The sequence below is a fragment of the Zootermopsis nevadensis genome, unplaced genomic scaffold (genome assembly GCF_977971745.1).
Source record: "Zootermopsis nevadensis isolate Lab colony 2312 unplaced genomic scaffold, Znev_1.0 Znev_ptg000006l, whole genome shotgun sequence".
In the NCBI taxonomy this organism is placed as follows: Eukaryota; Metazoa; Arthropoda; class Insecta; order Blattodea; family Termopsidae; genus Zootermopsis; species Zootermopsis nevadensis.
In genome coordinates this window covers 2,638,450-2,653,073 of record NW_028259138.1, presented here as the reverse complement: position 1 = coordinate 2,653,073, position 14,624 = coordinate 2,638,450, and the positions used below count along the sequence as shown (strand labels likewise).

General features: G+C 35.4%; 1 protein-coding gene across 3 annotated transcripts in view; it reads right to left on the bottom strand.

Moving 5' to 3' along the window:
• Positions 1-587: 587 nt before the first annotated feature.
• Positions 588-14,624, bottom strand: part of Galphao (G protein alpha o subunit) — a 105,878-nt gene continuing 91,841 nt past the window's right edge. For all 3 annotated transcript variants that reach the window (XM_022069326.2, XM_087343553.1, XM_022069327.2), the window contains 2 exons: positions 11,217-11,370; positions 588-9,889 (listed from right to left, as the gene is read on the bottom strand). In XM_022069326.2, coding sequence (XP_021925018.1) covers positions 9,702-9,889; positions 11,217-11,370 — 342 coding nt within the window. In that variant the 3' untranslated portion in view covers positions 588-9,701. The remainder of the gene's footprint in view (positions 9,890-11,216; positions 11,371-14,624) is intronic.

Here is a 14,624-nt window from a genome sequence, read left to right as displayed (position 1 = left end):
TTTGATGTAGACAGATGATCACCACTCACACCCACAAATGAAAAAAACATGGCGTGCTCAAGCAATGATTCTTGGAAACTGTAAAATGGATTGTACAGAAATAGTATGGGGGTGGAATGGACTGGATTCTTCTAGCTTAGGACAGGGACCAATGGTGGGCTCTTGTGAACACTGCAATGAACCTTTGGATTCCATAAAACTGGTAATTTGAGTGGTAAGTGACTGTTGGCTTTCCAGGAAGGACTCAGCTCCATGGAGTGTGTATGTGTGTGTATAAAAAATGTGCTTGCACACGTGTCTATGTATATATTTACAAGCCAAGTGAAAGAAACAATACATTACAAAGAAAAATACCTACCATATACTTGGGTGAATATGCTTGTTTCTCAAATATATTTCTCCCCTCCTCTGCGTGGTTACAACATGTCAAGTATTTGTGAATGGGTTTATTAAAAACACCAAGAATGTATAGAAAGTAGACTGAAACCTTTGGTGCAATAGTGGCACTGAACTGAATTGTACATAAAGTGATACTCACAATATTGGTGTATCGGAGAAGGCAGATATTTTTCAAATAATTCAGATGCTCATGGAGAAAGGTATGTTTGAGTTTTATTTTTCACAATCAGGGTGGGTGAAAGCATTTTTAGTGTTAGAATGAATAAAATACAAACATTTAGCAAGTAACAATACGCTAAAAACTGTGAAAGGCAATAAAATGGAATTTCAGAAACTAAAATCACAGATGATTTGGGAGGATTACTCAAAATGCATTTCATATTTCACACTACACACATTTCCTAAGGGTGGTCCCACTCCCACCTTGCTTAAACAAGACAGATACCTGTGATTATATCAATATGCTAAAGGAAGTCCATTCCTTGTTATAGTCAAATCCTTAAATCACCTTCAACACACCACTGGCATAAATGTTTAGGTCCATGGATGTCAAAAATGCACTACAGTTTCTTGGTACTATTCCTATAAGTTTATGATGCAAAAAGATATTTTCAAGTTCCTGTACACAGTTATTGGGTCAACACAGCTCAATTTATAACAATAAAAGCCACAGATTACAATATTTATTCTGCCATGTCTCTAACTCAAGTAACACATTAATGTAGATTCTACAGATAATCAGTATCATATATACCATTAACTCCTTTTGTCAATATTTTCATTTACCAAGATCACAAAACAAAATTAATTGAAGTCACTGACCCAAATCTGTGGAAAAAAAACTTGCCTCAGCTGAGAGGAGAGGAATGGGTAAACATTACAAAGTAGATTGCAATGAACAGCAGACAAGTCTGCTGTTAGCACATGCACCCTGGCAGTATAGGCTACTGTGTCAGCAAACACACCAACAATATGGCACCAAGACCAGCTTTCACATTCTCAAAACTCTCTTTAATCTACATCAAAAAGTGGGTAATATTTTTATCTTATTCACATCACAGAGAAACAAACACGCAGTATGTAGAGAATATTTTAAATTCTCTAGCATTTAAGAATTTCATATACATGGTCTACAATTACCTGGAAAACATGAACATTATTTCTTGTATTATCATTATAATTATTTTCAATATTATTATTATTATTTATCTCCACAACTAAGCAATGGTTTGGTTTTATATGTGCACATACGTACATAAAACAGTGTTCCATATTGGTCTGAAGTATGGTCAAACATTTGCAGAGTCATGGTAGAATGTTGGTCACAGGAGTGAGAAAAATAATATGGCTTCATCTGCAAATTTTAAATTAATTAGTCAGTTGTTTATGCATATGCTTCCACCCTGAAGTCTTATAACATGTTTTGTTACCTTTAGAGTCATATAATTTTGGTAAACATGGCAAAAGTTGCACAACATTTTGTTTCAGGATTATCAGATAACCTCACCAATTAGTAAATTCAAAATTTTAATTTTATCCTTTATAGCATATATAACATCTAGGTAAACTCAGTAAACTTGAAATCAGTTTAGGCTATTCACTTTTAGGACATTCATTCAACACATGGCATCTGCTAAGCACTGTTCTGTATTGAAAATAGTAAAATTAATTGGAGTTTGTTCAGTTCTTCACATGCAGATTCCATGTAAAACAGAAAAATTCTACTTATTTTGTAGGTCAGAAACTAATGACTTGTTTAGAATTGCTGAACTCATTTACTTGATTATACTTTTGTTCCCTAGGCTTCAAGTATTTTACATTTAAGTAATCTTATAATACTGGGATAAGAGAGATGTCAAACGTTTATCATGTTAGCATACTAACATTACTTATAAACTGGTTTCTTGTGAATCCAACCTGTCCCTGCACTTCTAATAATGAAAATATAAAAAACCACTTCTAGTGTTGCCACCTATAAGAGACTTATTGGAAGAGAGAACTTTTTACCCACATTTATATTATGCATAGGGAACAGACATATTTTGTTCGTCTGATACACTATTATGTGCTGTAAAGAGGAATTATCTGCTTCTTATGAAGTTAAGAACTGAAGTTTGCTCCTGGAAACATGTTTCAATGGTAATAATGACAAATTTATAATTTGAACTCAAATATTTCAGGGTTTGTAAACATAAAAATAACTGGAAAATACTATAAAATTTGTCAACAGTTCCAGGACTATACATTTTTATTTCTATGTTACATATCCCACACTATCTGGTCATTGCTTCTACAATTAGAATTTAAACTGGTTCAGTAAGAACAAATAAAATGTAGTTTTTTTAATATAATATAAACTTCAGAAACTGATTAAATGTAAATATATATATTAGTACACATCTCATGCACGTAAAATAAAACAGGGTGTATTAAAACATGCAGAGTTGAAAGAATATCATGTGATAAAAAGTGAAAGCCAGTAAGTGTTTCTGGTGGAGTAAAAGGACAGTAGTAAGAATGTAGTACTAGTATTACTACTACTACTACTACTACTACTACTATAACATAAGATTGCCACCTCTTTATTTTTTGGCCAGTCTCAGTTTTGTTTCCAGATTAGTTGGACTTGGTCAAAATTGGGGAACTCTGAATCTTTCACAGGTCTTTGGTTTCATTAGCTGATAATATAATCCAAACAACTTCAATGTCATGTATTTGTACTGCAGTAAAATTTTACATTATGACACATTACTACTCTGGATTTCTAAATTAATCATATCACAACACATTTTCTGCAACTGTTATCATAGAAGTAAACTGTAGTTAACAAAATACAATTTTATTCAAATAAAACTGCCACAAACTGAATAGAAACAGAAGACAGAAGCCAGAATGAGGGACCATTATAAATCAGATAAAACACCAGAATTTGTTTTACTTTCCTCTGACATATGATTTAACTGAAAATTACAGACCATTGTGTCACAGAACAAGTCATATTTTTGTTTTAACACCTAATTTAGTGACAAAGGAAAATAAGAGGGTTTCTTGGTAATTTATATAATTGTGTAAGTGCCACAAACAATATTTCTGGACTTGAAAGGCCTTTGAGATGGTATTGCTGTTACTACATTGTGGTTATCTTATGAAATACTTCTTCATGCAGTGTTAAATGCCACATATTTAAATTTGATGGAATGCAACATTTCATGCTGTATTTTGTCAAGTCAGTCTGGAATACAAGTTCTTAAATATTTTACTATATTATCATCATTTATAACCCCCCCCCCCCCCCCCCCCCACACACACACACACTTTAGGAACTTGCTAAGTGCTTCAGTCTATTTTAAGAACAATTAATAAAGAAGCAGCATTACAAGTCTGTGTTTACAAAAATGATACCTTAAATGTGAAGCAAATTCCTTGGTTTTTACGAATTGGGACAAGTCCCTGGTATGGTAATTGGATTGTTGCTTTAATTAGGGATACTGTTTTCTTATGCATTACTAATGAGATCTACAACCACTGTACACAAAGAATTGCTTCATACACTATATCCATACAAATTCACACTACTCATTAGCATGCAACTCTGCTTAAGATGCTGGACAAACATAAAATTCTTGGTACGACTGAATTTTTCAAAGCAGAGCTTTCAAGTAAGCCCCCTCATAAGTTTTACAGCTTTTGTGAACAGAAGTGTACAGGACTAGCGTTCCCAGACAGACACAATATTCACAGAGGGTGTTCTGAAACTGTGTCACTTCAAGTTATTCAAGGAGTTTGTAGCTGAGAAACTTTCAGTGTCTGTTCTAGCATTTCACTTTAGAAATTGTTATGCACTGTTCATTCTCAGGCTTTTGTTCTGCAGATTTTTTCTTCACTGAGCAAAACTTTGTCCACAGAAATTAGAACAGTGAATTTATGAATTTCTGCAAACATGTTAATAATTTTTACTTCAGTATTAAGAGCATTTTAAATATAAATAACCTAGCTGAGAACAGTATCTTTATGCAGTTCTGAATAGGAGAATATCCATTTCTGGAAGCAGTGTATGGTCATTTCTGCAAACTAGTTATTTTAATACAAGTCTAATCATTTCTGTGCAGTTAAATGTGTTATATTGCTGACAGTAGTAACTGAAACCTCTTCTGTTTATGCATGAGATTATTTCCTTTGCCCATTCAATCTGAAAGTTAAGGCATGGCACCCTCATCCCAACTGTTTGTGGTTATTTAAAATGTAATTAAGATATTGTTTTACTGCAATAGAATGGCTATGGGCATTTAATTTTCTGTGTTATATTATGCTAGGAGCAGACAGGTAAAATACATTCTGGTAAAAGCTTAAGACTGGAAAGATTAATTACAGAATTACAAATTGAATACTTACAGTAAAGAAAATCAATAGTGTTTCTTATATTATCACTATCTTTTATGATGGATATTAACTGCAAGGCATTACAATACTACAAGTAAATGAAATTACTGTAAAACAGAAATTTACATTTATTTCATATTTAAATGCACAATGAGAAATTTTGCTCCACTTACAAATATGTTGAATGGCACAAGTGGATACTGTATATTACCTTCCTAAATATCACTAGATGAATCTATTTTTAATTTCCCTGTATGTTCAGAGACTGAGTTTGTCACAAAATTACCAATACGTTCATTGTCCACTATTCTGATACCCCTGCTACATCACCTCTTGTCTGTTAAGGTATACAAATGCCAGGTAATGTACATGAAGTATGGTATGTACTTTTCCTGTAAAAAGGGACGTGGTTTGTAAAACAAGGTGGCAACACGACCTGTTTCCTTCATCCACTGCTAATAGACTAAAGGTAGCTCATATAATAACCCTACATTAACAATAAATAGTGCATTTTTTAATAGTAGTTATCAAAATCACTCAGCATATGTAACACAACATGTTTGTAAAGTTAACATGGTTGAAATTGTTTCATCCCTTCTGGCAACCTGCAATTAATTTACACATTTCTAAATATACAGATATACTGCCAGCATAAGATTTAGTACAAACTATGAATTTAAATATAGAAGAGGCTTGAGGACCTATTGTAGACTACTAGCATCACTGCAAGAAAAAGAATATAGTTAACCAAGTCTGACGTATTTACTAATTCAAACTGTTCAACAATATAAAACAGAGATTTTGCAGTTGGGCAGAAGGCTACCTACCAGTTTAAGAATTATCTGTTTAGTTTGCTTAGGATGCAAAGCAACCCAAGCTGAACTCATATCATCTCATGACCTCATACAAATACAATGAAAGAGGGTTGAGTAGGAAAGATTTCTAACCTTGTCCATCACATGGATGAAATGCATGTCTGTTATAAGGAAATAATATTTACAAAACATATTTTAAGCATAATGAATTTTATAACTAATTATGTGAAATAACTACTAGGCAGTAATATACAAAATTGTATTTGTAAGGCTGGCAGCCAGACCATGCATATAAAAGTGGCAGAATGAGACCTTCTTTGTTACCTATAAATTAATCATTAAGTCTCAGGGCAGTTCAATGGTGCACATTATTATATTTATTGTTCTGTCAGTTTCCAGTTCATGATTTTTATGTAACTGGAATGGGGGAGCAGGTAGGGAAAAATATTTTCAGTTTCTTCAGCTAAACTGTCTGAAAGAATTTCAGCCTTATTGTTAACTGCTAGTTAACTGTAATTAAAATAGTTTATTGAAACTTAACAGATGTCATCAGGGCCTTCTGTGTTCCCACCAGATGACAATGATTTGTAATGGAGGGGCTAAAAAGTGAGAATAGATAAAATGGCCATATCCATGTCAATGAAAATCATTATGAACACTTTTTACTGCTAATTTCCTGTCACAAATAAACTTTACGGAGAAGTTTTCTTAACATTACCACCATGACCTGCAAATGATTGCAATAGTATTCTAAAGAATAATTTGCATGAAATCTGTATACTAAATAATATGATTTGTATCACTGGAAAAACTGCTTCAGAGATTTTCTGTTACCCACTTTTACTTTAGACATAATAACTTAAACCTTTCTTGTTCTTTCAAGCATTAGTTCCTTAGAAAGGTGAAGAACTTTATTATGCTCACCTGAAAGAATGAGAAAACATATAATAGTTTTGTACATCATATGCCAGGATATATAATTACATACACGTAAGATAATATACCCCAACCACAGAGAAAATCTATTCTTTAATTTCCAATATTCAGTACAAATTCTTTTTGATTTAAAGTGTTATCATTTATATTTAATTAAATTTGTGTCCAATGATACAGATAATTTAACATCTTTCAGTTCCTGTTTCATCAGTAGGTGGCAGAAGGAGTCTTTCAGGCCATCTGTTGTGGTTTTACAATTTGACTTCCTCATTATATTAATCTACTGTAATTAAATGCAAGAATAATGAGTAAGGCAACATCGATGCTCTCAAACAGAAGGCAAAGATCAGGTTTACAATACAATATACATACAATCAGTTATCTTTACATTACACATTTAGGCAATACTATTACATTCAATGGAATATGCTTGCATTTGTTAAAATTAAAATTAGATTTCTCTGTCTAAGAATGATACTGGAATCACATGCCATTCGTTTTTGCAGTAATATAATCAAATTGAAGAAGCATCCAGGTGATACATTTGATTTGAAGTTATGTTTGTATGAGTTCCTGTTCTTAATTTCAGAAATAAATAAATAGAAGTCTCTGGAATACTGACATCTGCTGAAACTAAAAAAAAAAATCTTCTGGTTCTTATATGTATCTTTGGCACCTTTTATTCAGTACTACACCAATGTGGAAAAGTCTCATTTCAAAGCACCGGTTTTGTGGGGTACCATCTGTTGGCATTGACAATGTTGTTGACATTACTGTTAGTGATGCAGATCTTACAGTTCAGCTACTTTCCATCACTTCAGAAACATGGAACACTATTACTTAATATTTGTTTTAGAAAATGAATTCTGTGGAAAGTGATGATGGGAGGAATAGCAAATAAGAAACTGCTACTGTATGTTGTCTGGATAATGCAATGAAGCAGAAGTATAGGCTTTATCACCCATCTGACAGCTAACACACTGGTTCGATTTCAAGAAGTTGAGGTAATGACAAAAGTGGTACAGTACCTTATTCATGTTAAGGGTAGGTACTTACATACAAGCATTCTCTTCGCACATTGACTCCAACTAGGTTTGTCCACTTTGGACTACATAATTCACCCAGTTGATCCTCCCCCCTCTTTTGTGCACAAGTAAAAGACATTCTCATTGGAGAAGAAAGAGGAAATCCAAGTATAAATTATACAGGCAACAAATAAATTAAAAATGCTATCTCTGTGATACTGATCAAGAGGGGAAACAGAATCAACACTATTGACTAGATTCATGATATAAATGACTTAGGTAATGATACAACTTTAAATAATATGTAATATTTATCAATATTTTCTCCTTTTATGCAAAAACTGCAACAGAATATACACTTATGTAAACCACCATAACAGCACATGGTTTTTTTCATAAGTAGTCAATGTCAGAAGATGATTATGTGAGTTCCTGTTCCTCACTCTATGTTTGTCAGCATCAACAAGTGCTTTGGGATCTATCAATGATATTTTATAGCATATTAAATCAAAGGAATGTCATGTACATAAGAGCATGTGGTTTGGAACATATCCACTTTCACAAGCCATCAAGAAGAAAATTTTGCAAAATACTGTTACTCATAATTTGTCCCTGAAAATTTAGAATTATAACTATCTTCTTTTGTGGAAACTGAAGTATTTTATATGTTTGAAGCCTCCACAATGCCAGGTTTAATACTGCAGCATTAAATATGAAACCAAAGTTTAAATGAACCTGATTTTTAATTTCTATTTGTGTGACAAAAAATCTAAAACCATTTGTATGTTGTGAAAAAGGAAGAAAGAACTGGCAGTTACTGGAAGAGGCCACATGGAAAACGCAGTAGTTAAAAATACATTTGTGTAGGTATATGTACACTAAAACACTGACTATACAAATATTTTTGTCGAACTGGTCTTTTTATTTTTTATTTTTTTGGAGAGGATGATGAGTTCCAAAGGGATTAATTTTGTCAGAACATCAAATAGTGCAATCATGTTTGAAGAATGATTTGCCACCTCTCCTATTTTCGCTCATGGCATGGTGGGAAGAGTCTGAACACCACACACAACAATGGGTAGGTCAAACATAACCTCACAATTGTGGAGAGGGACAGGGTGTGGCAGGGGGAGGGGACACGTGATGACTGATGACGATGCGGTGAACTGTAATTTGTGTAAATCCCAAACGCATAAATATGTGATATGTGAAGTGTGAACTGTTACTATACATGAATATCAAATTAAATGCACTGTCATCTCCCAAACATGGGCATGGACAGATACAAAAGAAGGTATACACAATGTGCATTGTGTATAATTTTGATAAAATGGCTCATCCTCAAGGGACATGACATTTTCACAAATGCACTCCCTCATCTACAAAACTCCCAAGACAAAATGACCCACTGTTTTGTATAATTTTGCTGAAAGTAGGATTATATTGATTTCTCATTTTGAGCACTTAAATACAACTTCTCACTTTGTGCTACAAATATGCACACTTCACTTGGAGAAGATATTACATACATAAGAATGTAATTTGATAGTGATCTACGTCATGACGCCGGGTAGTCTTGTAAGTGGTAGTAATGCTGTAGAGGAATATAATACCTCCATATTTAGGGTTACAGACTGAGGTGATACAATCCTCTGAAACAGTGGTAACCACCTACAATACTACATGGTATCAGAACTCCAAAGACCACAATCAACATCTTCACTGCATGAAAACCTGAAATATCAGTTAAGGATAGGTTATTCAAATACTTCATGAATGAGATGAAATCATGTGAATGACTGTTCATGGTATATGATAAACACTATACATATCCCAAATGCACAGAACTATATATGTAAGTGACTTATGTACGTGCAAAAGAGAGAAAGAAGATTTTGTGGCAAGATATAAATGATCATGATTGGTTATAAAGCCAAAATCTGTTCAAGCAGAGTGCCCAGATAATAGGGTAATGTTTTCTTTGTGCTTGCATCCCAAACTAATTTCTCTTCTTGATACAAGTGGGATGAAACCACATGGTAAGTGTCCTCCCTTAGAACCCCCTGCTGCACCCTTGCTTGTCTGGCATTGGGTTCCATCACCTGCCAGTTGACCAGCTGATGAACCAGATGGTCCATTTCGGGTGTTAGTACAATCCACAGCCTCGCAGATTGTTGGCAATGATAACATCAGTGACAGCATCAAACACAAACTGGATGTTGTTGGTGTCAGTGGCACATGTCATATGACAGTAGATCTCTTTTGTTGTGGATTTGTTCTTGGCTTCAAACTGGGCCTGGATATATGCTGCTGCCTCTCCATATTCCTGCGCACCTATGTCAGACACAAGGCTTTAATCACAGGTTGGCTCACTATAGAGTTTTGGGTATGGGGCCACTAAAATGATGAATATTAATGGCATTTCAGAGTGACTTGCTGAATACTTCAGTGTGCATCCAGAACAAGGCAGCAAGATCCTTCAAAATATCAAAAACTTTTATGACTAAGATGGTGCTGAATTTTGATCTTGTAGGAGGAAGGAGAAAGTTCCTCCAAAATATGATTTGTCAGCCCTGAAGATGGAGGCAGTCATGTTCCTCCGAAATGTTGCTTTCCTCGTGCATGTCCACACAGCATTACAACCCAGAAGACCAACATCAACATATTCACCACTGCGAGAACCTCAAATCTCATATTTTAAAAGTTTCTTTATCAAATACCTTACAGATACTTTTCTTTCTTGTCTTGCAAAGAATTTCACATGTCAATGCCTGTCAAATCTCAGTATCATAACTTCTCTTTCTAGGAAGGAAAACTGGTGGCGGCAATTAATATTATAATTATTATTGTTGCTGTTGTTGCAATTGCTACCACCAACCAAAGAATTCTGAAGTACCACAAGGCCCAGATGTCTGTTTTAATGATTCAATAAAATTTAACATTTACAACAAAGATGATGATGATGATGATGAGTCATTACACATACTGAATATAACTGTGTACTGATTGACCAATTCTTGAGTTATTTCAGGGCACTTTTTCAAGTGCATAGGTTACACGTCATCTAACTGCAGGATGGTAAATTATGATTTGGAAAGGGCATGGAATGAAGTGGCTGTGGCCTGTTTTAAGGTGATAACCCTTCATGTTTAAGGTCAGTTATGAGTATAAGAGCGTTAGGACAGGATGAGCCGGGATAGCTCGGTCAGTATAGTAACCAGCTACGGGCTGGACGACCGGGGTTCGATCCCCGACGGAGGCAGAGAATTTTTTTTTCCTCTAGCCTGTGTCCAGACCGGCTCTGGGGCCCACCCAGCCTCCTGTCCTTTCCCGGGGGTAAAGCACGGTCGGGGCGTGATGCCGACCACTCACCCCCATCTAGTGCCGAGGTCAAGAAAGAGAGGAGCTATACCTCCACTCACCCCAAGCGCCTTTACGGCACGTAGCAGGACAAACTTTACTTTTAGCGTTAGGACAGGACAGAGGAACAGATCACTGCAGCAGACTATATTACTTAAGCACTAATATTATTAACGTACTAAATAAACAGGAAACCTGTGGGCTTTCAACAGAGATCATTTGAAATATGCAACAAAACATAAGTATATCTCCATTAGAAGCAAATCAACTTAGTGTAAGTGTTACACATATGACAACTTACCACCATACTCAGGGAAACATATCGTGAGTGGCGATTTCTTAATCTTCTCCTCAAATAAGTCTTTCTTGTTGAGGAACAAAATAATGGAGGTGTCAGTGAACCATTTGTTATTGCAGATAGAGTCAAAGAGCTTCAAACTCTCCTGCATTCGATTCTGAAACAAAGAAAACAGTTTATCCAAGAACAATACATTGTTATAATTAAGTACTTGAGGTTTTCTGCCCCCCCTCCCTTAGGGAAAAGAAAGCACACTTATGAAATCACCACAATGTCTGTGTGCCTAGCCCTTTTCAACGTTTGAAGTAAATGACAAATTTTCATGAAATTTTGTATGAGTATTCAATGGAAGCTACCCCAACATGTTTTAATTTCCTAGAGTCAGAGTAATACAGTGAATGTACAAAATTCTGAGAAGGGAGCACCACTTAATATAGGATTCTGAAATGATGTATAATGATAAAAGAGAGACCTATTTGAAAAATATAAAAATATATATCAAGGTAACTTTTTGTAGTATGTGAAACAACATGGTGTTTGTGCACAAACTGTTCACTAATTTTTCTATCTGACATTAATATCTAATAGACAACTGGAGGCACAAATATAAAATACTACTTATTAAGTAAACAACTGGGAACATGGCAATGATGTGGAACTTTGAGGTTATATCTGATTAATTTAATCCAGACAAAATCTGTACTTATGTAATAAAATCTTCCCCAAAACAAAATAATATAATAATGAAAACAACAACAGTAACACTAATTTAACTTCCTTACAATTGCAAACACTTACAAATTTCAACCCAATTGCGATTTTATTGTAGACATTTATGCCCAAGCAAGAATTGCAAAACAGAACAAAACATAATCTTCAAGACTGGAAAGGAGGGTTCATAAGTTCTGCCCAATTTTTTTTCTTGACAATCTGAATTTTTTGTCAGGAACCTCAGAGTCAAAGACACAAACCATGACATTTTCTGGTAGTCTCAAGAAAGTGTGGCACATTCCATCCCCTTTGCTTATCTGCAATGACTTTAATCTCCATTCCATTTTGCAAAGGGGACACAGGAACAATTGAAGAAGTTGAAGTATAGACATACTCATGGCACACTAGACTAGAGCCCTTGAATAAAAATACATGTCTTCCAAAGAAGCAGTAAAATGATGCACCAGTAAGACTTAAATTTTGTATATGTGAGTTACAGTATTGTTAAAATCTCGCATAAGCCGAGGGCAAAAATTAAAATTAGTCTTTACGGAATGCCAGTTTCGTGTGCGAACCTTCATACGACATATGAGGGGGTGAACTTGACTAAGCTTATCAAGGATTCGGTTCCGCGGAGCGAATAGTTCACACTGCATAATGGACAAAAAGTGACACCTTCGCCGCCATGTCGAAGTAGCTGTAACTATAACAACGGACGAGGGTTTCACTGAAACCGGGATCGATAGTGGAACTCAAGTAGGCGCGGCCGTGAGCTGTAGCGCTATTACGGGCGTGTGCGCCGTGCAGCCCTCTAGCATCCGTACTCAACATTAGCAAAACTTCAGTTTCACCCACCGCGCCTCTTATGTGTTACGGTCAACATCGTACACACATTTAATTGCGTCCAGTGGTGGGTGGGGTTTGAACCTCAGGTTACATGACCTTGGAAAATGTCTTAACCATGTGCGTAAACATAAACTCAACAAAACTGCTATATACTACAGAGTTACGTATTAGGTCGGGGCAATGAGTAAAATCGGGACAATAACATTGCAGCCCTTGCTTTGTAACTTGGTTCTGAATGTACATGTTTCTTCAGAGTGCCTAAACCTTAATTTTTAATCGCAAGAACTACAGATGTGTATACAGCGTCTATATAAGAAATAAATACGTACAATTAAAATTTTACCGCACTCTTCATGAGTCTGCATTTCGTTAAACACTTAAATCATCAAGAAGGTTTATACTCGAAAATGACAAACGTTTTCTGTTGTTACTTCTACCTTTCAACGGGCTGAGCATAAGAAATAGAGTACACATTGTTTCAAACAAGTTTTGTTATGCATTAACATGAGTGGCTATAAAAACATTCATTCGGTTCTAATGATATTGTTGATTATAATACTCAATCCACCTCATTACATAGTTTACTAGGACAAAATTACATTCTCCTTAATTATGCAGCATTTGAATGAAATAACAGCAAATTGGCAAGATCATGTCCATCCGTATGTAAATTTCAATTCGAGAACTGCAAAACGTGTTTTGATAAAACGTAACATTGTGGAGTTTTTACTAAACTGCTGGTCATTTCCAATTCATATGAGTATCGAACAATAATTACTACCCCCCACGAAATAAAATATGGACGGCTTTCAAAGGAAAAGTTGCCTAGCTACGTATACGGTGAGCATTTAAGAAAATATATGGATAACAAATAATGAATACGAAGTGACGTTTGTAATGTGATTATTTTTACAAATGAGTCCAATGAGGTATCGAAATACTAAAAAACAGTTGGAAAATAGTCCAACACGAAAACTGTTCAAATTAATGAACAGCAAGGCCAATGAGGCATTCATAATTACAATGTACGCACTTGTAAAGTAAGTGTACTTCAAGCTGGAGTAATTCTGAATGCCCTGTATATAATGAGGTCTACGTACCATTGTGATGTAGCTAAATGCATAGTTTCAGTGGCTACAACAAAATGCAAGGACAGATTCTCGGTGACGTGAGTAAAGATTGGTCTCAACAAAGGCAACAGTAAGAAAACTAATGTCAATATCAGAAACATGAAAAATGTTTCTCACTCGGTCCGGAAATGGGGAATCGTTTCATTGTTGCAAGGTCAGAAGACCAAACGACATCATCAGACTGTCACAGTTTCGGTTCTGCTGACAATGTTCGTCGTCCGTTGATGTTCTCTCATCAGTCCTGACGGCATCGCAGAAAAATGGACGGTGGTACAATTCCATCAATGGGCACATTTTCGTCTTCCGGACATGACTACGCCGAAGTTGCTTCACGGCTTACACCATTCAGTGTCTTGACAGCAACAAGGACTGCTGAAGACCGTTGAATTCTTTCATGACAATCGATTCCGTTGAAGATTCAGGGAAGTCAGAGCTGAAGCTCCGTACTGCGAACAGTAGTTAGTACCTCCAGGGAAGAACACGCCCTGCCTTTCCTTTCCACTGGCCTTATTTACCAGAAATCTCAACTATTCTTTACACAATTTCTCGTGGCGACATGCTTTATTTGATTACCGATACGAGGTTAAATCGGTGAATAATGCCAGTCATCTTACTGAAAGCAGTTTCCCAGTAGGCTTCTTCGTTACAAGCGGCGAGAACACTCTGCATTTCCCTTTGATTTAAGGACATACAATTTTGATCTATTGGGGGCAACATCCAAGTG